The following is a 27896-nucleotide window of genomic DNA, read 5'->3' as shown; positions in this document are numbered from 1 at the left end:
AGAAGTATAGCAGCTTTCCACGTCATTTTTATAAAAAAATATAGATCACCTTGAAAAAGCTATATTTTCGAGAGAGACGCAAATAAAAACTTTATAAAATTAGGCTATTATTTAATCGATTAAAAAAAATCGAATCGAAATGTGTATTCCTAGTTGACGTCGACTTTTGACATGCTGCCTGCTGTCATATTGACATTTCAATGGTTCAAAAAAATACCAAAATTAATGAAATTTACATATTTGAATGTATTGAATAAATTAGTTATGCTCTTATGAGAATAATTGAATTGGTTTATAGTTGATAATTTATAAAATTTGTGTATTTTTCTTACGGTATGTAATTTTTTCTGTAATAATTATACTGATGCATTTCTTATAACGCTTAGTTTATATATTTAGCAATTAATTTGCCGCTAAATTTTCCATAAACATAGATTGACTAATGGTAGCCGAAATAACGAGAATAACGATTAACTTAGTCCTTCATTTATTGTACAGAAAACAGGCGATTGAAAAAAATAATAATGTTATGCAATAAGTCACCAGCCTTCATAATAATAACCTTGCACCCACATGCGTATGAAAATATTTTTTAACATTCACTTTCACATTGTTTAATAAATAACAGACAAGTACCATAATGTCCAATAATTTTGTTGAACATTTGTAGATTTTATCTTTATTATATGCATATTAAAAAATAACTAGTGATTGTCCTGTTGTCGAAATAATATGATTGGGGAATATAATATATTAGTCACATATTATTTTATATATTTTTCAAAACTAAAAAATAGTTTAGGTATAGTCGATTGATCTTGAGCTCAATGTGTTCAATAAGGGGTACAAATTTTTTTATTTTTTTATGTGGGTAAAATGGCTACAATAATGAACCATCATTATTCAGAGTTTTATTTTGGACCTGCTATGAAAAAAAAAAACAGTTAAGTAGTCATACTTAAATTATCTTAAAATTATCATGTCAAAATAACAGTACAAGGATTGCTGTGGATAGTGCAGTAAATTTACAAAAAACCTTTTGATATTTAATTATGTTATAATGAGATGGTTTTGATTGATAATGTCACAAGAAGCTAATAATTGATAATGTTTTGTATGACTCCAAAAAAAAAACAATAATGGTTATAAATATTAACGTGTTAATTTATTGAATGTAACAAGATTTATATTAACCTTCACACAACTAAACTGATCAGTGTGGTTGCTTGTTAGTCATTAAAACCAAGCATATAATGAGTCATTCCTCTGAGAATTACATGATATAAACTGTTCTATTTACAGTAATGACATTTGTACTCAGATTTGATGATGTCCTCTATGACATATCTGTGTGTGAAAAGTATTACGATGGATGTAGATATGCAAAAAGGACCCAGTCCACAAAATGACACTTTTAAAATAGTGAAGATTGAAGTTTAAATTATATCTGCTTATTGATATTCTATATCTTGTTAATAAAAAGTTCAAATTAACATATTTTAAATGTTTTTACTACGAGAAAATATAGACCTTATAGACTAGAACTAATTAGGCATACTCGGATCATTTTTGATCATACTGTGGGTTGGATTCTTGTTGCTTATCTATATCCATTTTAACGAGAAAAAATCTGATATGGAAGGTTTGATTTGATTAGAGAGTAAAAATAGAGGGCATGGAAATAATTTAGAGACTTTAAAAAAAGGGTGCAAACAAGACCAGTGTAGTATGTCATTGTGTTAAAAGTGTGTACTGTTTTATTTAGACTGCCTCGGTGGCGTAGTTGTGCTGCATGCGCGGTACGGCAGCGCTCTGAGGTCCTGGGTTCGAATCCCGGGTCGGGCAAAGTGATATTTGGGTTTTTCTGCTCAGTATCAGCCCGGAGTCTGGAATTTGTGCCCGATATGGCGATAGGCTGGCCCCCTATCACGTCATGGGATGGAACACACTTGGCGAAACGTGGGTGCCATGGTTGCGCCTCTGCATACCCTATCGGGGATAAAATGCGTGATGTTGTGTGTGTGTGTGTGTGTGTTTTATTTAGCAAGTTTCAACCATACACTATTTTAAAGAAATAACATTTTTATGGGATCTATTACATGATTATTGGTAGGTAATATTGGTGGATAGTAAGTTAGATAAGTTGATACTGCACTATTGTCTGGTTAGGGGTTAAATAAAATGAATACTATAAAAAAGACTTCAATTAGTATATTTTATGGTGATGTAAAAACATTTTTACTTACAAGCTACACTTTGGGTTGTAGGGCAATAAAAAAACTCCCTTAACTCTATCTTGGTAGTAGACCTTATTGCCTAATTTGATAAATTCACACCATATATTGAAAAATATGCTTTATAATCACTTGAATATTAAAGAGTTATCATCAACATTAATTATATAATTCAATATAATCTCTAATTCTCTGTGTACCTATGTAATTAATGTTACTCACATAAACTAATCATATTTCAGGGTATGTCACATATTAACGACTTGATAGGTGTAGTGCGTGGGCTGCGGCTGGTCGTCGAGGCCGGCGCTAAAGTGCAGCAAGAGGCATGTAGGACGCTATGGTATAATTCAAGCTTCAAACCTCTCCTGCAGAACTGCACTACAACTAACCCACTCACCGCTTACAAACTTACTCCCGATGTCGCAAAAGACGCGCTCGAAAGAGCGCTCGTTGTCGCTCATGGCATCAGACAGTATGCTTTGATGCATGTGCCTAATCTAAATAATGAAATAGAACCAAAAGCAGATATGGACCCGCAACTGAAAGACGAAATCGAAGAACTGAATAGAGAGTTTCACAAAACGTTTGAGAGTTTGCAAAAAGGTGAGACCGCGCTGGATCCATCGCCAGAGTTTGTAGCACCGTTAGAATCTATACCTGTACATACGGAAGTGAAGAAAGTTGAGAAAATACAGCCGCAAAAATTTAGCCAACCACAAATGCAAGTGACGAGTTCTTCCGAGTCTGGGGCCAAACCAAAACCTATAGCCAAGAAGAAATTAAGAGTTTCTGTGAGTATTCATTACTTATTGTTTGTAAAATATTGTCATGAGGTTAAGGGTAATGAAAAATTTCTGTATTGAACCTACATTCCTTAACACTATGTGAATATGTGTATATGATGTGTTCCAGCTAAGTGAAAACTCGAAGGCTCGCGTCGTTCCGTCTTCCCGTATCGGCCGCATGATCTCGTTCGGTTCGTTGGCAGCGGGTCTAGGTGTGGGAACAGTGGCACAGTACGCTCGCAACACTCTGCAGTCAGTGACGGGACGCGTAGACGACTCGGCAAATGCTTTCCTATCACCCGCCAACGCTGAGAGAATTGTCGATACACTGTGTAAAGTGAGAGGTTCGTACGATTGACTTTTTATATACTTGTAGGATATTAAGATCTATAAACGCTCAGATGGTAATGCAAAGTTTAACAAGCCTATTGACACGCAGTACTGGCTGGATCGGGATAGCAGACGCGTCAAATTTTATCTCCGATACTTTCGAGCTTGCTTTCGTTTTGCGTGGTACTTATTATCTGTGCTAATTATTGTTATAACTAATAAGTACCTATGCTAATTATGCGTTTACATTTATTGAGACAAAAAACAATATTTGTTAAGATAACACTTTTACAAAAGTTAAATGTGTATGACTGTCGTGAGTTTTTTTTCTTATGTTTATGATAATGTTTTACCATCAGGTGCTGCATTAAAACTCGGTCAGCTGCTAAGTATACAAGATGAAACTGTGATATCGCCGGAGATGCAGCGAATATTCGAGCGTGTTAGACAGTCTGCGGACTTTATGCCGACCTGGCAGGTTGAGAAAGTGATGACGTCACAACTGGGTCCTGAATGGAGGGGCAGGGTTCAGACCTTCGAAGAGAAACCATTTGCAGCTGCATCTATTGGTGAGCTTTGTTATTGGTACTTTAATGTAAAGATCATGCTGGTTATGAGATATTCTGTATTCCTAACCGTATGATAGGGGCCATCATATACATATTGTAAAATTAGTTATAGTTATCGACCGGCCTGTCCTTATCTAGTTTCGAACAGGGGAATGATTGTGACTGGAGAGTGATAAATATAAAGATAATTCTAGTCAATTGATACTGCATTTACCATCACGACATGCCCTAGAGTCATGTTACCCTACACATTTAAACAATTTGTAAGCACTAAGCATGTTGAAAATGGATGGACTGATCAGATTCACAGCACAATAAACATAAATGTCGCTGAAGGTATTCATGTCACTCAAAGCCGGAACAGTGTGCATAACATTTTGTGGAAAAAGATAATTCCCGGATGATTCATGAACACATCGGGCAATCAACGCAACGAGAAAGAGGAAATATGTTGTGATTATATTGTTTTGTCATGCAGGTCAGGTGCATTTAGCAGTGTTGCATAACGGACAGGAGGTGGCGATGAAAGTCCAGTATCCAGGTGTCGCGAAGGGCATCAACAGTGACATAGACAACCTAGTGGGAGTGCTCAAAGTGAGTCGATATTCTCTTTGTCTTATTTTCAAGCTTGCAGCGGCGAATGGAGAAATTTTCTTGAAAGGGAACGCGACACAACGTACTAATATGTATAGATGCGATCTTTAAATCTTTCTAATGATTATTAGATCTGAAGACCCACGAAGACCCACTACCTTCCCTAATCCCTTACAGTGTCCGCAAACAGCATGAGTGCACATGCACACTACGAAGGATAGCGTCCAGGCTAAGGTTTGGTTCTGTCCCCTTGCCCCGCGACACCCCGCAACGCGCCCGCTCAATCAGTAATGAGGTGCGACTTCGTGAATGACAGATAACAGGGATCGGGAATCTTTAATGGTTAACTTAACATCAATCCGTGTGCCCATTTTTAACGACTTTTTTATAACCCAACTACGTTTTTGTTTGGCATATTCGCGTGTTGAAATTATTTTGTCATGTGCCACCACTGGTACGCCTGTTATTGGTTCGCCATGCCTGACCTATAGTTTTTACTCTTAGCCCGCAAAGAAATTATGCAAACAGAAGGATAGGGAGAGTATTGGAAATATATTTATGTCAAAAAATATCGATTTGTTTTTGCTTTGTAAGAGAACCAACTAACAATTATTTTGGTATTTATAATAAGTATTAGTAAAGGTTATTCATTTATTCCCATGCTGCGATAATTTTTTAGTAGTTGATAGTATTTCATATGACTGTGTTGTATATCTATTAATTACAAGTAAAGGCTTTGCGATTGTTTTAAATAATTTAAAACGCAACTGGTTCATTAATGAACACGAGCGAAATGCAGATTTTTTTTACATTCAATTACAATATCGTTTCGCAGCGAATTTATTATTAGTTATTTATATAAGTCGAAAGCAATTAATTATATACCAGCTAAACGATGTACATAGATTTTATCAATCTAAAATATACTAACGTCCATTACATAAGGTTAAAATAATATTCTTCAAGAAAAAACATCATATACTTAAATAATTAAAACCCAGTTGGCATATTTCAGTTTTTTTTTTTAATTGAGAGGATGTTCTTAACTGCCATTTTTATTAATTAATAAAATGCCATTCATTTTACTATAAATCGTCACTCAAATGCAATGCAACACTTTCATTTACATATCATCAAACTGATCGCCAAGAACATTGTTGTTGTCTAGCACTTGATAAATCCCGGGAGCGTTTAGGCTAGCGGAGCTGCGAGCAAAAGTTAATTATAAGTTTCATATTTATAATATGTATAATAATATTAGACGTGTATACTGTTCCATTGTGGCACGGGATTATTCTACTACTAAAAGGGATTAGGCCTTAGTTCACTATTATAGTGTGGATTTTTTTGATGTGGATGAGTGCCTCGGCGGCGTAGTTGTAAGTTTACACGGTACAAGTACGACTGCCGCGCTGAGGTCCTGGGTTCGAATCCCGGGTCGGGCCAAAATAATTATGACTGGGTTTTTCCATCTTAAAAATTACTCAGTCGCAGCTCGGAGTCAGGAAGTTGGCGGTGTGATACCCCCGTGCCTCGGAAAGCACGTAAAGCCGTTGGTCCTGCGCCTGATCTCTCTCCGGTCATGTCGGGTTGCCGTCTCTCCGAACTATGAGAGTGAAGGAACAGAGAGTTCACCCGTGTATTGCGCACACACTTGTGCACTATAATATATCTTGCGTACCTGGCTGATCTCCGTTGAGATTGGCCGCCGTGGCCGAAATTCGGCTAGGAGGGATTCATAGTGTGGATAGGCAGACTTCACATATCCTCGAATTTTTTATAGAGAAATTCTCTTCTTTCGTCGCTTTCATCTATAATGTGTGTAGATGTGATATAATGCGGCGCAATGTTTCTATTTTTACTTTTAGTAGCTATTGCTGTATTGCGACTTATAAATATTTTATTGCTGCTATAGGTTTTTTCTGCCACTTAATCTTGAAAACACGTGGCCCTAACTGGAGAATCTACTAAGTACCCATCACATTTTTCTATAGGTATGGAACGTGTTCCCAAAAGGCTTGTTCATAGACAACATTGTGGAAGTGGCTAAGAAGGAGTTGTCTTGGGAAGTGGATTACATAAGAGAGGCGGAATGCACAAGAAAGTTCAAAAAATTGCTAGAACCGTATCCTGATTATTTTGTTCCTGATGTTATAGGTATGTTTATGTATTTTTGTTTGTGTTTTTAATTATAAAATATACATATATAGCACATGGAAATTGGCCATGAATCGCGTGAATACTCGAGCTAAATATTGTTTTCTAATAGGGTACTTTTGTATGTTGGATTTTGCAAATAATTTTATATGTAACAGAAAATATAATATAATTCGATGAAATTCTTCTGTGAAATCATTATCAAAATTGGTTGAAAAATAAAGCAGTTATTCATATTAAACAACAGTGTGGTACATGTTAGGAAGCTTCGATCGCTTTGTTTTAAAGCGTTGACAGCCATATGCTTGGTTGACGAGCATACTATGCTCATCCTACCTCACACATAGCAAATTTAATGTATACAAATTGACTTTGCTTAATTCCTGTATATTATGTGATGTTATGTACAGGGTAGATTGAATAAATAAATATTTTGTTAAGTTGAATTTATTAACCACTAACCTCCTTTAACAAATTGATAATTACCTCTAAAAACATTGTCGTATATTCTATAAACACGAACATAAACATAAACTATTTGTTCAAAATCTGAACAAAGATAACAACCAAAACGTCGCTGTTATATTTATTCACTTGAACAACAAATAATTTTACTTATTTCACTAATATTTTTTATTAAAATCCAGCTTTACACTTAGACTCGTGTTTTTATATTATGAGCGCAACTCCGTACACAACCACAATATTGACACCATACTAAAATCAGTTTGAATGGATGACAGCTCAAATCAGTTGAACATAGTGAATGTTCGGAACGCCAAATCTAGTACGTAGTACATATACATCGATGTCTAAAAATAATATTTTTATTTGTTCCAGACGAGTTATGCGCCCCCGAAGTGATAACAACTGAGTTGATAGACGGCATGCCTTTGGACAAGTTGTTCGACGCACCGTACGAGATTCGACAGGACATAGCGTCGAAGATCATGCGTCTGTGTCTATTAGAGATGTTCACGCTGCGTTGCATGCAGACCGATCCTAATTGGGCAAACTTCTTCTACAACATGAACACTAAACAGGTACAAATTTATATGAAATTCGATAGAATTTGAAGTCAGTCTCCATATACGATTTATTCCTGGCCGCTCTCATAGGCATGTACTGATTTTTTTTGTACGAAATTCTACTTACAGCAACGATTAGTCAAGCATTAGTAATAAAACACGGGACACGAAATGCAAGTTACTCCAAGACGTTCAATACGTGAAGCCAGGGCTTTCTTTGTCATTTCAATGTTCGGGGAAAGTCCATAATATTTTGTACCCTCCTCCCTTCTTGTACTTTTTAATGGGAATTTTTCGATATTTTTGAAATTTCCTTTGGGAGCACTGCGAACCCCCGCGTGCCCCACAAAAAAGCTCTGCATGAAACAAACTATGAGAAACGTCGATATAAAATCTGCGTTGACCTAAGCAAGCTAATTAGCAGAATAATTACAGGTGATACTGTTAGACTTCGGCGCTACACGAGAATACTCCAAGGAGTTTATGGATCAGTACATTGAGATTGTGAAGGCGGCGTCGGTTGGCGACAGGGGCGCCATCTTGCGCATGTCGAGAGAAATGAAACTACTCACAGGATACGAGTCTAAGGTGTGATTACGATAATATTTATTTGTAGTAACCATGCTCCATTCTGTTCTTTTTCCATAACTTAATTACTTATTTCTTAATAATATGAGACCTGTATTTTATACTGCCCTATTAACAGTCAGGAGGAGGCCCGGGCCCAACAGGACAAAATCCCTATAGAGAAATTTCTCAGATATGCAGGTTCCCTCATGATATTTTCCTTCACCGTTAAAGTAAGCGATAATTCACAAATAATACATACATAATTATTTAGAAAAATCGTAGGTGTGTGCCCTTGGGATTTGAACCTACGGACATTCATCTCGGCAGTCCGTTCCACACCAGTTGGGTGTGGAACTTAGGCTATGCCGCTTATTTCTTAATTAGGTATATATTTATGTGTGTCATATCGAGTATTAGTCATTATACCCACAACTACATCGGCACTACACCTGCAAAAGACAATTAAACTAACCTCATAATGATATCGTAATATCGATAATTATGTACTTTTCGTAGGTGATGGAGGAAACACAAGTGGATACAGTAATGATAATGGGCGAAGTGTTCACGAGTGCAGGGGAATTCGATTTCGGTGCACAGCAGACGACGAAACGTATTCAGGCTCTCGTCCCAACCATCCTGACGCACCGTCTCTGCCCACCCCCAGAGGAGATATACTCGCTGCACAGGAAACTGTCGGGAGTGTTCCTGCTCTGCTCAAAAATGAAGATTAAAATGAACTGCCGAGACATGTTCAACGAAATATACGATCAGTATAAGAGTGATTCGAGGTAATGTTTGGATTGTTATATTAACTCGTGCACCACAATGTCACAAGAAATTTATAGTTTCCAAAAAGATAGTTACCGTTGTCAGAAATTATAATTTGCATCGTATAACGAACTTGCCTGGGCTCATATCTATACTTCAATTCGAATTTTTGTTCACTAATCTAACTAAATAATGTTTTCAAAAAGATAGTTACTATTTTCAGAATATATCATTTGCATCGTATAGTATTGATTAATATTTATATTTCAATTTGAATTTTTGTTCACTCATCAAACTAAATAATATTTATAAATGAGCTTTCTTTTAGTATTGACTAAAAGAATTTTTCAATTGGAACTACAAGTTCCTGAGATTAGCGCGATCAAATAAACAAACTCTTCAACTTAATATAAAAGTATAGATTAATTGAATGGAATAAACAGATAGACAATATATCTATGTAATGAACAATTGAGAAAACACATTAACAGCAAATCGTCACATGCATATAAGCAGCGATTTGTCAGCTTTTACTTTGTATTTCAATTGTCTAACACAGTTTTATTTAATAAATATATTCCCCGACATTGTGAAATAAGCTTAAGCCTTTGAAGCTTACTATGCTGACAGCACTTTCTATTAACCCTTATACCAGCTAAACGGAGGACCGTACATGCCAATATAATAGTTTTTGTGTAAACCTGTATAGATATGCAAATTTGTAAAGTTTTAGCAATAGGATCAATTGGTATTAGCAATTTTCATTAAACCTTTTTTGGATATCTTTATTGTAGTTGACTTAATTTTTCAAAATTGGTGAATGCAGATTTGAATGATGGCAAAGTCTATGAAAGTTTTTGTTGCTTTAACGAATAAAATAGCTGCTCTTATTGCCCTTTTCCAAAATCCACCTTGTAAACCCAATAGCATTAACTTAAATAAATTTATTCTTAGCTTCTTAATTGGTTAGAATTAGACATTAGTTTTTAGAAAATACATACTTCATTTCATCGCTGCATAAATAACATTATTAATCCAAAAAAGCAGTATGTACTATGTAGGTACAATGTTATATTTATTTATTCATTGCACTTCATACAAAACATTTAAAGGCGGACTTTATGTGAGAGGCATTCTCTACCAGTCAACTTGAGGTGGAGCAGAAGAACATAGTAGGTGCACGTCAATTAAACTATATTTAGGGTAGTACCTACCTATAAGTTATAACGCATGATTAATGAAAAAAATATCTAAATTTTGAACTGTTGCCTCGAATATAGTTCATCTTCTCCCATTGCTTATGGCTTGCCTATGTCTTCATTTAATTCGTTGCCAGTTGATCAGTTTCAGTTTTGTGTGCCTTTAATGTACTATAAACCCACCCTGTATTATCTGATCCTTACATATTATAAAACCCACCCTGTATTATTATATTATGCTTACATATTATAAAACAGTCATCCCTCGTGTCAAACTCAATAACTAACTGGAAAGATATGGTACCTAGGAAGGGCCTAGGTTACTTTTATCCAAAGAAAAATATATAGCAAGATTTATATCTCGGAATACCTCGTATCACGCAGCGGAAGCAGCGAAGATAGTCCGTTTCATCTCCTCTCACTGGTTATGCTTGGTGGCCAAACTATATATAATTCGCTTCTTTCTTCATCTAATTTCTTCGCCAAACGGTCATTTTCACTTTGTATTGTGATTGAAAATATAATATCATATTAAAATTAAAATATTTTTCGTATTTTAGCGCGGTTATTTTAATTTTCTCCCTACGTTTTGTCTCTTGCGTTTTTACACTGTGAGCTCAGTCTGCGTAGATCGGACCACCAACAGCTAAAAATTTAAAAGTTGTATAATTGTAAAATGTAGGTAGAAATTGTAACTTCGTCATTGCGGCTGAACGACACACCTCTGTCGCCCCCGTGACCAAGAAGGCTGCAAAGTCTTCGAAACGTCGGGAGAAAAATAAAAAACAAAAAACCGCGATAGAATCCGGAAAATGAGAATTCATTAATCATATCACCTCAAATCAATTTAATTTAGAAATTAATTTCAACGTCTTCAGTTATGCCTCGCGGGTTTAATGCTTACAATATTTATTATATTTATAATCAAAAATTTTATGTTGATAGTGAAATAATGTTTTGTAATCAGTGTGCTGGGCAGCAATGGCTATGAATGCCGTCATGTTAAGGGCTAGTGCCCAGGCACGAAAAAATATTAATTAGAATAATATATTGATTATTTATAAATCTAATTATAAAATGAGTTGAATTCTAGATATACAATCCGCTATTTTCATGGAATTTATAAAACTTATTAAATTTGGCGACTTGTTCTTTTCGCTATCAGTATGGTTCTTTAGATGGCTATGCACAAAAGCATTATAAACTTGGCTTTCATTAATAAAACGTACGATTTGGGAATAATTACAATAATAAACATCATTGGGATTAAAAATGTATGAAAACATTTCTATAAGTCTTATAAAATTGATGATTTACAAAACTTAAGTAATGGAGCTCTCACACTGCATTTATGTTTAAGTGCATATTGCACAACTTCTACGTAAACACTTCTCGTCACATAAATTCATAAGCCGACCAAATACAAAGTCACACTTAAGTATAATATGCTTCTTAAGAAATATAAATTAAATTAGTAGTATCTACATTAGATAACTAAAAATAAAATAGTAAAATTATTTTTAACATTAAATGAAATATAATCGGAGCGCCAGAGTTATGCTCACAAAGAAATGAAGATGAAAAATAATTTAAAGATTCTTTAAATTATAAGAAATTAGTTTATTATAAATTTGCTCTATGGAGCATACTTACAAAGCGGGATGCTTCTTTGCATTGTTTTTCTTTCGTACCATCTGCGGACAGTAATTAATTTTCAAGTTATTAGATTTTCTTAAACGTAATTTTTTTTTCATTGTACAGTTCTTAATAAAAATATTACCATTTATTTTAATGCAATTTAAATGATTGAATTAACTTTGTTCTCCCTGTAAATTAAACTGTGTCTAAGAACATGAAGTTTGACGAATATTAATTTTATTTTGTTAAATATCAACGATTATCTTAAAGAAATCAAGACAATACTGTCACCATATTGTCATCTATTTACGCCACGGAGCCGATTTATGGCGACATATTTTTTGCGTAAAATGTCTTTGCTTTTCCTTGCAAAATTTTTGCTTTCGCTCTATGTAGAGCAGCAATGGCGAAATGTCCATAGAACCGGATTCCTGCGGGCTTCCCTTTCGTAATTTATGTAAAATCAAATCGTCATTAGAACGAATTCCATACCTCATTTTTGCATATTATTAGTCTATAAGTTGTGTCAGGTTTGCTTTTGGAAAATTTGATCATACGCCACTGTAGAGCGTGGCAAAATTTTTGATGTGGCGCGGTCGGTCGTTCACCCCAAGTGGCATGGCATATGCTGCCAGTATAAATTGCACGTAGAGCAGTGATAAGCGCTTTTCATTAGAGGTACATGTATGTTGTAACTAGTTGTGCCCACGGCTTCGCCCGCGTGGAAATTAGTGTGTCACAAAGTTTTTCCTATTTCCATTTTGATACATGAGATTTTTTTATAACCACAGGACCTCTTCAACGGTAAACGTTATATTTCAGTAAATTTACATAAAATCGTAATGTACTATTAACCTAAACCTTATTCAAGAATTGCACTAACTTTTAGTAAAAACCTTACAAAAATCCGTTCAGTAGACTTTGAGAAAATCGATCACATACAGACGGATTTTGGGGACTTTGTTCTATAATAGGTATAGATGTTATATCTATTTTGTATATAATCCTTTTGTAACATTACAATTAAGGTGCTTCAGCCAGCAAAACGGCGCGCTGACCTTGCTTATAGAAGCTATCTATGAGAGCTTTATAATACATATATAGAAAACAAATTAAATATTATACTTCTGCAATGTGTTAGCTTTATTTTGGTTATTTTAAATTGTTTTATAATGTGGATATTATTATAACTAAAATTGTTGAGTCCGTGAATTTCCTCCTAGAGTACACATTATTTTATTATGCAACCATTACTATTAGACAGACAATTAATTAAATAAGGAATATTTTTGTACTTTAAATTTCCGAAAAGACTTATAATTAGTATTTTAAATGATTTATTCGTAATTCTGCATCCCACCCGTAATTCGCGCGCTGCTCAAGATGCAACGAATTGTTCAAGTCCGTTCTCATGGAACGAATTGTCCAAGACAGGAGCCTTAACTTTGTTAATTGCGAGACAATGTTTAAACACGCGACATCGTACTACAATGTAATGTTAAAATAACAGAAATGCAATATTAATTTCACATTAACGTATAAAACTGATCAAATTTCACGAAAATTGAGATTTCATGTTTAACAACACATTTTAGTACACATTGCCCAGTTATGAAATTAATAACCGCTCATTACCGTCCAGGTCAGACGTGATTTAATTTAAATTTGGTTTAAATTAAATAGTTCGTGGAATATAATTATTTAATGCATTTATTATATCGTTGCGCATTACATTTACTTTTAGCAAAGAATTCTAAGATTATATAGAGCGGATATTGACAAAAATTTGGCGCACATGCGATTGTTACTCGATCTAATGTGATATAGCAAAACACCAATGTAAAATACTTCGTATTTTTTCCATATCGTGATTTGTACGTTTTTAGTGCGCATTTTAACATATTTTCTGTTAATATTATATTTATATATAAAATATCTAAGGACGCTGTGACATCGTCACACATGCATTTCAAATAAGACAAGGACTTATTACCATTTGGAGCACACATTTGGTTGAGATGTCCTGTCTGTAATTAACTATACTCTTTAAAGTCTTTCTTTTGAAAGATTAGTAATTTTACGAGTTACTAAAATATATACACAGTATCGCTCTTTGTGAGTCTTTTCTTGTATAACAATGCTACAGAAACCATGAACTTCTCTATATCTATACATAACACAAAGTCCTCCTAAGTTGTTTTTATTTATCGATTTTCTCAAAATCTACTAAAATTTTATAAAATTTGGTATGGAGATAGTTTTAGACCCTGGAAAGATTATAGGCTACTTTCTATCCCGGGAAAATATATAGCGGGACTTTAATCCCGGAAAACTCCTTGACGCGGGCGAAACCGCGAGCAAAAGGTAGTAAAAAATAAAGCTTTTAGGTCATTGGGAATGGAATATCTTTGTTTAAAAATATAATACATATATTCTTAGATATTAAACAAGAATACATTTATAAAGATATCAGGGTCCATCAGCAGCTAACGGAAGGGTACGAGAGCTAAAGGTAAACGGCTAATGTAGATCGTACTCAATTTATTACCATTTACTTGGTTTCCTGAATTAGAATGTGACTTTCGTATTTGGTCGGCTAATACAGTTATGTAATGATAGAGAAAGGCCTTAAGTATTAATTTATTATATTGCAACATTGTCTGATATAACATAATTTGTATGTATATAAAAAAAAAACACTATTATGTTTGTAAGTGACGACCACCATGACAGGCCTGATAATTTACTGCTACTTTCTGGTCACTATGGTAACAATTACAAAACAAACTACATTTAATAAAACAGTGTACGTTTGGTATTTTTTAATATACCTTTCCGTTGTAATTGAACGAAGGAATGACGTTATTGTTATAGTGTCAAAAAGGAATGAGTAGAACTCGAAAGATGAACGGAACTAAATTTGAAAGAAACAACATAGTTGTTACCAGATAAAACAAATTCACTCCATATTTATTTTCGATGAACAATGTTTATAAGTTAGAACATTATGAGATTTTGTATGATCATTTTTACTTGTCAGTTAAACGACTAGGATATTTTATCTATTTGATAGCGACTATTCAGTTTCACTCGCCCTTACTAGCTCATAATTCGATGCACAAAACCATATGTGACTTGCTTGAATGAGCCTGATCAAGCACGCACATACGTGTTGGTGTCCCGCGGCCTTCACGCAAGTATTGCACTGGTTGAAATTGTTGTTAGACTGCGTGTGGTAGCTATTTTAGTCCAGTTACTTTAGGGATAGTAATATTCAGTTACTGTTACTCTTGGTCAATTCTATCGTTTGTGTTTTGCCAATTTTAATATTTTTGTTAGTTGCTTTGTTGCATTTCATGAAGAATTGACTATCAAAGGATAATGTTTACATACATACATAGTATTACGTCTCTATTCCATAAGGGTAGGCAGAACGTACTCAACATAATCCGTAGGGATTGCTTCTTTGCACAAATCGGGCATACGTCTCTATGTTTAATAACATCGATAGATAACCGTATAAAACAATAGCAGAAACGATTTCACTATCACATTGCTCGGCCGATTTAAACCGTACTTTACAGTGACCTAAATTTCATCTCAACATTTGTTTTGTTTGTTTTGTGAATGTGAAAAACCCCGGTATTGGTGCTCGATAGACGAAACGGCTGCCATTTGCGACAGTACAGGACGGAAATTAAATCCGACAGTATTGTATAACAGTTATGTAAAGTAACCTTTTTGATATTGTCACAATAATATATGGTTGTTTAGATAGTTTAAAGTGCATTTTGATTTTTTAATAATATAGAAAATAGTGCTTATAGTAAGTTGGCGATAATTAATTTTTAACGAACTACCTCCTAACATTAAGATTTGTACTAATTTGATACAGGTTATAAGTAGATTGTTGTAAAAATCTTAATTGTTAATTCGTAGAATAAATGTGTTGTGAATATTATTTTGAATTTTATTGCACCTGGTCTATTATTGCTATTAAAATTAACTCTGGCATATAGTTTGATCTAAATATATATGTTTAAATGATCTTTATTTTGTCTCTGTTTTATTGTAGTTTTAAGCAAATAATTCGAATAATTATTATTTGTTTGTGTGCTCTAAATTGCTGACTATTATGGTATTTATAAATAATATTGAAGCAGATACAAATAATTAAATAGTTTTTATGTAAATTTTATATATTATCATGCTGTGTATCTGATTGCAGTTGCATTAAAAAGTTGTTTGTATTGCAAGGTGTAAAAATAATTTTCATTGAATACGGTATTGCCAGGTTTTAAGATTTCTTTAGGGTGTTAAACGTAAAATAAAATACGTGATATATTTTAGAAAGTTTATTGCAGGTCAAAAAGGCATTAGGGAAACATTAAAGCAATCAACATTGAACCTGTGACCTACTGGTATTACGCTATACTTTTACAATAATTCAATACTGAGCCGTATGCAATTTTGCGTATAGGGATGGTGTTATATGGCGATACACGGATTAAAAGTATAAACCATGTTACATGATAGAAATTTATTATTATGCTGCTGTTACTTTATGCTCATGGTTGAATGTAATTATTGTTTATCTTTCATATTTAATGCTTGATGTCTATGAAGAGATCATGTAAGAAAGTATGAAGCATGATACTTTATAGGTTATATAAGTATGCGCATTAGCCGCAGTTATTCAGTTTATGTGTTCTCAGTGTTAAGATTTTATTAAAATTTAACGGCTTTTTATGTCCACTCAGTATAAAACTTACCCCTGGGTTCATGTTGAAACGTTATTTCAGGTAACAGCTACTGTAGCAATATGCAGGATTATTTTGACATTGCTTTACTAAATGGAACCACATAGTTATCTTCTTGAAAATAACACGTTACATTGAGTTATTTGAAACGTAGGTGTTAGATAAAAAATTGAGTTTCGAACAAAATAAATATAAAAAATAATAATATTAATTTACACGCTCTAATGCCACTCCTACTCAGACAATTCGTCGCTGCCCAAAGTCACAATCACAATCAGCAATACACTCACGCACATGCCTTACTTGTACTACACTACAAAATAATCAGTAAAGTAAAACTGGAATTTTCATAAAATAAAGATTCAAATTGGGGAAAATATTCGTTGTTGATGTATGAGTTTTGGCACAATGCTAGCAAAAATGGACGAGAGTGTGGTACCATTTATTAACGCAATATCAAAATAACTCTCTATGTCTATGTCGTTTTGTTAAAAATAATATCTTCTCAGTAGACCAGTCGTGCAATGCCATAAATAACCACCAAATAACTATCGAAGCGTTAATAACGTTATCAAATAACGGTTTGTCAAACATGTTTTTACGCAAGATTGCGTACGGTTCATCACTATTGTTGTACATTAATAATAGATTTGAGGTATAAACATACCAATCGACTACGATTAGTCTAGTTAGGTACCTATGCTGAGATTGAATTTAGATTCAGGCTTCGGGTTATTGTCTAGATTTTTTATGTTTCTACCGCATTTCGTCAGGCGTTGCAGTACTATGTTGTGGTGATGTGGATAAATCAGGATTTCCTTTCTTTAATTCGTTCTTATGTTAACCAAGGGTAATTTTCTATGTCGAAAACAAAACCATCCATGGTTCATTTTGTGTTTTCGTTGATGAATTGATTTAATACCACTCGTTATAATTAAGTAACACTGTTATAGCAGTTGCGCTAATCCATAATGATTATGATTAATTGGGGTGATAAATCCCTTTAAATCAATTCATACATTCGCTGCGCATGTAAATGAAAAATAAAAAAACTCATTGGTGTCTATAGAAGTGATTTTATGATGCATAATAAATGTTAAAATTCTAAACGTGTTACAACTATTTCCATTAAATATTTGTTGAATATACGTAAACGTGAACAATAGCTAAGTATCATAGCTAAGTAGGTGGGCAGAATCCTGACTACAATTCAACTACACATCATAGATAGAAATCTCAGCATATGCTTATAACTTTCAATGTCCAGTACCTTAGGGAAAGCATATAACTAGGTATTTCATGTAAGTATAATTCCAAAAGAGACAACACCGTGAGCGCATTTCAACTCAAACAGTTATATTCAAATAGTATCTACTTTTCAAAATGCGTTAAATAATATAGCGTCCGCCGGTGTTGCCGTTGTCAATAAAAATATATAAACGACAGTTTCGTAAGCAAATTACAGTCAATATTTTACGTGCCAATTTTGATACAGTGATATTTAAGTCTACAGAGTGCTACGTTCTTCTCGAATATCTTATAATGGACATTGAAAATGACCCGAAAAAAACATTACCGTAATGAAAATACAATTTTGTGTGAGTCGAATGACATGAGATTTTTTTTTTTACTTTAGACGTTCTTAGTTCAAAATTCAAAAGGCGTTTTATAGGCAATGTTTTTCAACAGGTTTATAAGTATATTTAACGTATTTAAATAACTAACAGCTTATATAACAAAACACGTAACATTAACATCTAACAATTAACTACTATTGATATTTCCATATGTAAACTACATAGTGACATATAACAGAATGTAAGCTATTGTAAGGAAATTATGTCTACTTTAATAACGTTGATTAAAATTCCTACGGAACATTTATTAAATATGTGTTTAAAAGTAACACTCGCTAAAATATAGACGATTTATGTGAATTATCTACGTGGTTTGGGCTAAAACACTGACTAAAGCGAATATTTTTGTTTATTTTTTTATATTTTTATTATTCTGCTAAAACACTTGTGAACAACGATATTGAATATGTAACGATGCCATTAGTGGGGTTTCATTGGCCCTTGAGGAATATGATTTATTATAATTAATATTATTTGATTATTATGATAAAGATGGTATTGTGACTTTGTTGTGCAGGAAAGAGAAGTTGGTAACACCCTGTATCTTCCTAATCCTATTTTCGACCACGGAATTCTTACACTGACGGTACTCAATGTGTACCATGTAAAAATTCAATGACTTAACGTTGTTCGCAATAGGTCGCCATCGTGTTGTCCCGCAAGTACTTAGATATTATATTTTAATTTAGTTAGTATCTACATATTTGTGAAATAAATCTATATAAAACAATGTATACTACATACAATACAATATAATAGATTATATATCTACATAAACTTAATATTGAACATTTTCCGGAGGTAAGTTATTTATTGCTCAATAATCAATACATATAATAAAATATACATTTTACATACATAATCATTTAAAAATCCTTTTGGGCATACATTAAATAATACATCAGATTTAATATATTGTTAGTGCATAATTAATATTATAAGTAAAGGGGAAACATAAAAAATACTGCGGAAATAGGGTAGTTGTCCTTTTCAATAATTTTACATCAAAAATGTACGACATTTAAAATCTAGCACTAAAGTAACAGTTAAGTCAAATAAATAAGTCTAAACGTTTGCAATCTAGTGGATTATTTAAATATGTACAGTGAAACAGAAAAAAGATACAATATTTAACCTCGCCGGGCAATTTGGTGTGAGCGAAACTAGAGCGAGAAAACTCCACTACGCCCTAATAGAGCAATATTTATAACTTGAATTTTGCGTAAATTTTGGTGTCACAAACTAATCTTTAATTCATTTTATGCGTTATGACGTGCTTCATAATGAACAAAATATGGGAAACTACCCTATTATGGTAACAATGAGGGACAACAACAGCGACCCCACAGCCCTAACATACGCCGCTATCACCTTCTATTCAACAGGTACTAGAATGTGCTCCAGTAACTCACTAGGTATAAGTTTCAGCTATATACAGTACAATCTACAAGTTGTATGACCGTTTCTCTATGCGCGTGCGCGTCTAACGCTCGTGCCACTCCGCGAACGTTTTATGAGATTCCATGTTTCCAATCAGAAATTTAATAAAACGCGCCACACATGTACCTAGCCAATAAGGTAAGTATATTATAATGTATAATTTTAGAAAACGTAATACTATAAAGTCATATACTGACATTCAATAATACTCTAGAGTCTAGAGATATATAAATATAATTATCTAAACCATATCAAGATGGCTTGTAAACATCGCCAGATCATTTAACGCAAGTGTCGAAGGCAATCAGTTCGCAGAGCGCTTTATTCTTTCAATATCCTTCGTCCAGACCGGACTAAAAATTAATACTCCCGGTGAAAAAGCTAACACAGTGAAAACTAAGGTGGACAATTATCTAGCTCGAAGTGAAAATCGTCACAATGATAGCTCTATTTCTATTTGAAGTAAGCTACGTAAAATCGTCAAAATTCGCACAACGCAAATCATAAGAAGAACATCGCATAGCAGAGAAACGGTCTTTGGCAGACGAACGTTACAATCATAATTATAAATATTTTCCGATACAAGGTGTTAAATCGTTCGTCCACAGTCAAAGACAATGTTAAGTCGTTCGTCGTCCGTCAAAGCTTTAAGTCGTCGTTCTTCTTGAACGACGTTTCATCTTCGAGTTTAGGCCTTAAGCGTTGGACTCCTTTAAATCCGTGAGCCTCGCGAGTTGTGCGGGCTCTAGCTCATCAGGAATAGATGCCCGGCCTGCGCGGGGAGCGGCGGGCGGTGATTGCGGGGCGGTTGGGGGGCCCGAGGCGACCGAGGCGCCCGTCGACTCGCCCTCAGAGGCCGTGGAGCTCGAGGCCGGGTGCGGAGCGGAGTCCGCCGGGCCGTCATCGGAGTCGCGCAGGCAGACGGCGGTCTGTTCGGATAGGGAGGACTCCTCGTCATCGTTGTCTTCGTTACGCTCTGGTTCTTCGGGTTGCGGCTCTGGTGCGGGCTGGGGTTCCGGCGGGGGGAATGGCTGGTCAGGCTCTTCGACCATTGGCGTGGCGGCGGTGATGACTATTTGTGCCACGCCAAGTCCGCACTCAGCGGCGGGCAGCTCAACTTTCGGCGGCACATGGTTGTTGTGGTGCAGCGGCTGCGACGGCGGCTGCGACGGTGCCGGTTGCGGCTGCGGCTGCGGCTCGGCCGGCGGCGGCGGTGGCGGCATTTCTTCCTCCTCCTAACGAGTGGTATTTTTTATTTTTGTTTAAAACACAATTGGTCGAGGCGTAAGAGGTAATTTTGAATAAATTTTCATATTTATTAAAAAAGCTAAATTATGATTTTTTGCGAATTGTGAAGCTTTTACTCCATAAAAGATAACATATGTTTTTTTGTTATATTTTTTTTTATCCAGTTAAAGACCAATTTTATTGTTTACGCCCCGATAGAACAAGAAGGCCAAAGTTAGAAGTTAACGACACAAAAAGTAAATTAAGTAGGTAGTATGAAGTATGAGAAAATTCGAGAAGACGACAGAACACAGAATAAAGGCTTCGCAGACAGCGGACATTCACATATATTTGACACTACAACGTACAGTAAACATGCAAGTTAAGCACCATGCTTGAAGTGACATGAGCTAATTGGTTACAGATATTCATTAAAAAGTTAACACTAACATTTGCATATATTTGGCATAACTTACAAGGTTGAACAGTTTAAGCAAATGATTTTATACTTTATTGCTGACTATATTTAGGTACCGTTATATTATTTATCTACTTACCCCCTTATTCATAGACGTGTTTTATCGAACGATCGAGTAAGGCTGTGATAACAAGTCTGTTTCTCAGTGCTGACAGCATGGCAGTCTTCGCAGTGCGTAGACGTAGGGCCGTTGTGATTGGCTAATATTGAAATACAACAATAATAACCAATCACAACGGCCCTATGTCTGTTTCTCAGTGCCGTTGGGCACTGAGAAACAGACTTGTTATCACAGCTTTACTCCGTCCTTAGATAAAAAACGTTTATGAATAAGGGGGTTATTTTATAAGATTAGAAATAAAAGTTGAACACATTTGAGATACATGCGGCATGTCTTTTCATTTGATTTAGGTAACATAAGAATTTCACTAAATCCGAATTATAAATTGGTTTAATGGCAGCGTAAAAATATTAAAAGGTATTTTAAAAGATATGTATATTATTTTTTTTAATCCTACAGACGGATCGTTACTTTGCACGCGCCACATAATCGAGAGCTGATTGCCGCAATCAATCTCTATTACAGGAAAACATTGCAGAGGGCCAAGTTAATCCGGAAAAACCGAATACGATTACTTAAAAAAATTACAACTGAAAGTTTATTTCAAAATTTTAAAATGTTTTCCATTAATTATTTATATCTCTTTTTAAATCTGTAGATAGGTACAAGTAATAGTATAATTCAAATATATATTAAATTCGTTACACCTTATGCCAAATCATGCAAACATCGAAGGATCAAACACAGGAAAGCATAACATAAATACTGCTAAGCATCGGTTATCTAGTAACATTTATCAGGTAAACAACACAGGGATTTAGTCTGTATTTTGAAATCAAACCTCGTCCTCAACTTTTTCACCGACAACCTCATCGACTGAAGCATGGAAAAAAATCGGACACGATTAACTATTTCATATGGTTTTTACATTTCATATTATGTTTACAATATTTACTTAAAGTACTAATATAATAAGTAACATTTGTCAAATATGAGCAAGCTGCTTAAATATAAATTATGTTAATTCATTATTATATTAACATAAATTATGTAGTTTACGTAACAGTAATTAGATGTTGTATATAAATTGAAGAGGCATAACTTGGCGTAGACTTATAAACAATAAAGCGTCTTTTAATGTGCAACATTGAGTATTTTTCCGTTGATTATATTTTAATACATTTCTACACGATCGTCTTTATTTCGAAATAATATTATGCTCTTGGTTCATGTATTTTTAATTAGAGAATATGTTATTCTATTATATATTAAAAGATGTTTACCTAATCTTATTGGAAATAGTTATGATTTATTTGTCCGATCTAATATAAACATTACATTGGTCGGCTTTATTCAGTTCAAGCAGCGCTAGCGGACATTTCTAAGAAAATTATTTCAGGGAATCTTTCTTTGACTTCCGTAACATAAAAGCCCATAATGTAAAAGTTAGTTTATATTCGTTAAAAATCTATGAGTTATTATCGTCACTACATTTTAAACGATTAGTAAAATATTGTTTCCAAAAAATCGTTGCAATATAATTTTGTAACGTAATGAGCCGTCATAACTTATACCCTTACCGACGATAGTGACAGGCGGCGTGGCGTAAGACGGCTCAGCGAACTGCATGCCGTATTGCTCGTGCTGGTTCCTACTTAGCTCTAAGTTAAAGCTGAAGTCGGGCTGGCTATCCATGGAGTCTCCGCTGCCGGCGGGCAGTGGCGGCGGCGGGTTGGCGGGCGGCGCCGCGTTCTTCAAGTTGTTGTTCTCGGTGGCGATCACTGGCAGCGTCCGGGGTACAACACACATCAGCCAACCACCCAACGCATGCGATTAACCAATATTATCTAGGACTAGGACAAGTGTAGCAAACGCGTTCAATTACGTGTCTAACTTATTCACTTGAGATTAAAAATAAAACGTGCGCAAATAAAGGTAATTTCCTATCGGTGAAACCTTAGAATATCTATTGAGCAACTTCTCGGTCGTCAAGTCGGTATTTTGCACACGATTCGTGTTCATGACGCGGTGTCGACCAAAAAACTGCTCGCTAACATTTATTGAAGGCAGGAAAGTCTCCTAAAACGCGTGCGCAGCATTAAATTCAACCTGGAAAACGTGATTTAGAAGACATTGGCCGCATAAAATCAGTACCACGTGAGGCTAAATATAGAGTGAGAGCAGCGCATGTCACGGTATCATAACTTTATTATCTGTAATTGAATTACGATCAGTTCCTGCCAATACTTACCTGTTGGAGAGGGCAATTGTTTTTTAAGATTATTTTGTTATTGTTCCAGTGTTACTGTTTTAAAAAAAAAGAAAAGGCATGTGTACTTCATAGTTAACGTTATTCGTACTTAAGTATTTTAACGGCATTCATGTTCCCTGGAGGTATTTTATACTGATAATTGGACTAAAGAAATATTTATTAAATTTAGTATGCCAGTCGCAACGTTAACTTAGAAATTGTAGCGTTGTTGCTAATTATTTTGATCCTTCCTGTTCTTGGGAGAAAATAGTTTAGAATATTACAAAAAATGTGCCAACACTACGTTTTATAACGTAAAGGCTGGGCCCTTATTCTGTATGATAGTGTAAACGCGTAACGCGGCCGTGTCATGTTATCTTCGAGAAATATGCGTGGGATGGTATTCTGTAAGCCAAATTTCTATAGTCCTAAACATGATGCGTTGTATTACGTGCTTGTTACGTACTGTCAAAATAACGTGCGGAATAGAGAACAAGGCCCCTGGAGAAGGTTACCTACAGTAGCGGAGGGTCCATATAACCCGATTACTACCGGCTTCCCTTTCGTAACTCATTTTGCTAACTGCCTTTTTGCATATTAGTAGTACCAATATGTTGTGTCGGGTTCTCTTTCAAAAAAGTCATCCTTCGCCACCGGTTACCTAGTTTGTGTTATGCAAATACTGTATAACATTTTTTCTACAAAGTAAATAGTGACAACGAATTAATTCCCTAAAGGCGAGGGGCGAATAACTACGAGTGCTTAATTTCGCAATGGTTTAATCCAATTATTACTACTTTGTCAGACTCCGCTATTAAACGTGCACACATAAACATTGACAGCCGTACATACGAATAGAGATAGGTCTGCAGCAACACAGTATAGTTAGAAACAGTAATTCAACCTCAGGACATGTGTCGCGTCGTTTGACACACGATAAATCAATTTTAACATTTTGTGAAAGGAGTGCACCGAAATGCCGCAACATATAACGTGATTAATTAAAACATGATTGCTGTTAGTGCTTGCGAAATTGAACTATTAATTAAGTATGCCCTGTAACAGTTTAGACAGGCGCTTGTTCGTCACTCAATTATCTACAGAGGCTTCGTCTCAAAGCGCAATTACTGTCTGCTACAAAAATGATATGCTACACTCGTCGTTATACGCACTTATACGTTTAAAATATATTATAGCTGTCATTCTTGCAAGTTTTAAATATAAACCTAAATATTAAATAACGTTAGACGAATTCTAAATTACGTAGATATACATATATATATTTTTTTTATTGCTTTGAATGACGAGACGAGCTTGCCGTTCGCCTGATGGTAAACGATACGACCGCCCATAAATAGTAGAAACACCATCCAACAGTTTGAAATACAAAATATTGTTTGGTATTCTACTGCGCTCGCCATCCTGAGACGTGAGATGTTAAGTCTCATTATGTCCAGTAGTTACACTGGCTACAATGTTCTTCAAATCGGAACATAACAATGACTACACACTGTTACTTGGCGGCAGAAATAGACTTTGCGGTGGTACCGACCCAGGCGGTCTCTCACATATGAGAGGCCTAGCACCAGTAAAACGATAAATACTGTAAAAATCCACGTTCTCCAGCTTGGCGGAATAAACGCACATTTTTCAATTACTTTGAAATACAACGACAAATAGTCTGAAGCACTTTCATATTACTAAATGCGACACAATCTCGCAAAATATCCTGACAAGAAAGCTATTCGTAAATATTATATTGACAAAGTAAACACCGTTAACATTATACTATGGTGTACAATTTTACAATTAATAACGTGTTAAATTTAATTTACACTCAATGGATATAATAACTTAAATTGTATGTATAAATATCCATATCTATTTACTGGTCGTGCAAAACATCATGCATTTGAATGTGTGATCGGCCTATGTATCCTAACTCTTCACCAAGTTCTAGAGCAACCGTGCCATATACATGCCAATTGGGAGTAACAACCACAACCATATACCCAATCAGCCAAAAAGCTATCGGCGCCATACATCCGCATATCGTATGCCCACTATTATACAGTACGATACAAAAATTTACGAATGTGGGAGTACATAATATACGTACAATATGATGACAAAAGTTTGTAACATCTTACTGTTTTCGACGATAAGAAACAGGACGCGACAAATATGATTAAAAATATTCTATATCTATAAACTTTACATATTATTATTTACATTTATGCGGTTTTTCTGACGATTGCGGATACACAAAAATATATTTTACCAATTATACAATATTATATTATGTAGTATTAATATTTTTGTGTTAATAATTTTAATTTATTCATACTATAAATCTAAACAAGACAATAATATAAAGACATTAGTCCCGTCGGCTTATAGTCGTTAATATTTAAATTTCGTCAAACGGTATGCTATGTACTCCCTGTAATGAGCTGCATGACACTGACATTTCGGCACCAAAATGGGGACAACTCCGGCGTACTTTGAATTATTAAAACCCTACACTCGTGGTTGGCAACTTCTGTTACTCCTGTCATTCAAAATGGCGCGCGGTGTGCAATTATTTTGGATACACATCTACACTTGTCTTTCGATACATAAAATGACATTATACTTGCATTATAATAAATGATATTCGTGTTAGGATATTAAAGAACTCATCGCACACAATAATACAATGCTATTGTTTCCGTACTGATTTTAATATCTCATAACTATTGTTATTGAGTTGTCCCCACGCAGAGCCTTTGCGAGTTGGCTAGGATTAATGTGAGGCTTACTTTCTTCACCGTAGCTGGCGCCGGGAGGCGTGTCCGGCGGCGACGCGAACACCGGCGGCGCTGAGCCCGGCGGGGTCCAGTCTTCGTCGCAGCTGAGCGGCTCGCCGTACTGTTGGCATAGTTTTATACGGGGTCATCTTGGCATTGTGTTAATATAACCATGTATACCTGTTCCAGAAGTTAACACTTTACAATAAGACACTCTAATTGTATGTAAAATAAAAAGTGAAATTTTCGAACAAAATAAATAACATGAATAAAATTTGAGTTAAAATTTTATTTGAGTAAAATTCTTAAATATGTCTCATCAGAAAACAGTCTACGAGGACTTGAATGCTCCGTTATTAGAGTTATTTAGAATAGTTATAGTAATTTCTACAACTTGAAAAAGATTTATGGTACAATTTGGTAATTTTGACGAATTTATTATTACTACGTTATTTTTTATTGATGTTGGAAAAACGGGATTTAAAATTTTTATGTCCTTTTTAGAGACTTTCCCACCCTCACACCCACCACTACAACTCCTGTAAGCCAGGGTGAGCAGTGGCACGCATTTTATGACACCGAGCAGTGAAACTCGGCGAGTCTTAGGGAAAACTAATATATAATAATTTTTATGTTCGTAAAAAATTGAAAAGACAATAATTCATGGTTCCTCCCCTATCTTTCGGGATTATTGGAAATCTTTACCGAATAACTCTCTGAATCCTGTAGTTGGAATATGACATTTCTGAGATGCCGGAGTTGCAAATTCCATAAATCCGTATGCACAGTGAAATATTTTCACTTGATACGCGTGAGATGAAATTTCTGCTCAGCGCATGACTCGGGATATACATTTTTCTCAAAGAAGACATATATTATGTCTATGTACATTATTTTCGATATAAAAAGGTGAGTAAGTTGTATGTTACTTTACACAGACGAATAGAATATTAAAACCACTGACCATATAAAATAGTATACGTCGGCTTGTCCTAGTATTGAAAAAGACATAATTTTAAAATAATACTTATATAATATGATTCTTATCTTATATGAAATAAAAGGCTTTTTTAAGAAATATTACGGAGACAGTATTCTTTGTTTTGGTTTTATTCGCGTTTATATTACCGTTTGAGTTTTGCAAACTCTTATTTATCTATCTACCTTAGAGTGAAAAATGTTATCGGATCATGTTAATTTTTGTAATTCATATCAACAGCATGATAAGGAAATAAAAACTTGCTTTGCCAATTAAAAAAAAATGTTTCATATTTCATTACAATTTAGCTAGGTTTTTTAATTGCGCGATAGACTATAATATCATTCTATTTGTTTCCAAATTGCTCGCGGCTTCGCACGCGTGAAGGAATTTCTC

The 27896-nt window shown here is 34.7% G+C and overlaps 2 protein-coding genes across 3 annotated transcripts in view; one reads left to right on the top strand and one right to left on the bottom strand.

Moving 5' to 3' along the window:
* The first annotated feature begins 168 nt into the window (after nucleotides 1–168).
* On the top strand, nucleotides 169–15839 carry LOC115445598 (atypical kinase COQ8B, mitochondrial). The gene is made up of 9 exons (XM_030171921.2): nucleotides 169–333; nucleotides 2477–3028; nucleotides 3150–3366; nucleotides 3712–3921; nucleotides 4400–4515; nucleotides 6510–6672; nucleotides 7513–7715; nucleotides 8136–8288; nucleotides 8787–15839. Exons 2-9 carry the CDS (start codon nucleotides 2480–2482, stop codon nucleotides 9063–9065), a joined length of 1890 nt encoding a protein of 629 aa, XP_030027781.1. The 5' UTR covers nucleotides 169–333; nucleotides 2477–2479; the 3' UTR covers nucleotides 9066–15839.
* A 1855-nt stretch (nucleotides 15840–17694) lies between these two features.
* The window catches only part of LOC115445597 (protein nervous wreck), a 130862-nt gene continuing 120660 nt past the window's right edge, over nucleotides 17695–27896 (bottom strand). The window contains exons 15-18 of one of the 2 annotated variants that reach the window (XM_030171918.2): nucleotides 26534–26642; nucleotides 23062–23262; nucleotides 22323–22357; nucleotides 17695–20950 (exon numbers count right to left, since the gene is read on the bottom strand). In XM_030171918.2, the coding sequence (XP_030027778.1) occupies nucleotides 20411–20950; nucleotides 22323–22357; nucleotides 23062–23262; nucleotides 26534–26642 (885 nt within the window). In that variant the 3' untranslated portion in view covers nucleotides 17695–20410. The remainder of the gene's footprint in view (nucleotides 20951–22322; nucleotides 22358–23061; nucleotides 23263–26533; nucleotides 26643–27896) is intronic. The other variant, XM_030171919.2, reaches the window with a different exon arrangement.

This window comes from Manduca sexta, chromosome 27, assembly GCF_014839805.1.
Source record: "Manduca sexta isolate Smith_Timp_Sample1 chromosome 27, JHU_Msex_v1.0, whole genome shotgun sequence".
NCBI classification, from domain to species: Eukaryota; Metazoa; Arthropoda; class Insecta; order Lepidoptera; family Sphingidae; genus Manduca; species Manduca sexta.
Note: the sequence above shows the minus strand (reverse complement) of the source record. Positions and strands in the feature narration are given on the sequence as shown.

What these genes read in the sequence shown, in the direction of transcription:
- LOC115445598 (XM_030171921.2), top strand. Translation starts at nt 2,480, where the DNA reads ATGTCACATATTAACGACTTGATAGGTGTAGTGCGTGGGCTGCGGCTG. An exon ending in TACACTGTGTAAAGTGAGAG is followed by an intron (nt 3,367 to 3,711) that starts GTTCGTACGATT and finishes TTTTACCATCAG; the next exon opens with GTGCTGCATTAAAACTCGGT. An exon ending in TTTTGTTCCTGATGTTATAG is followed by an intron (nt 6,673 to 7,512) that starts GTATGTTTATGT and finishes TATTTGTTCCAG; the next exon opens with ACGAGTTATGCGCCCCCGAA.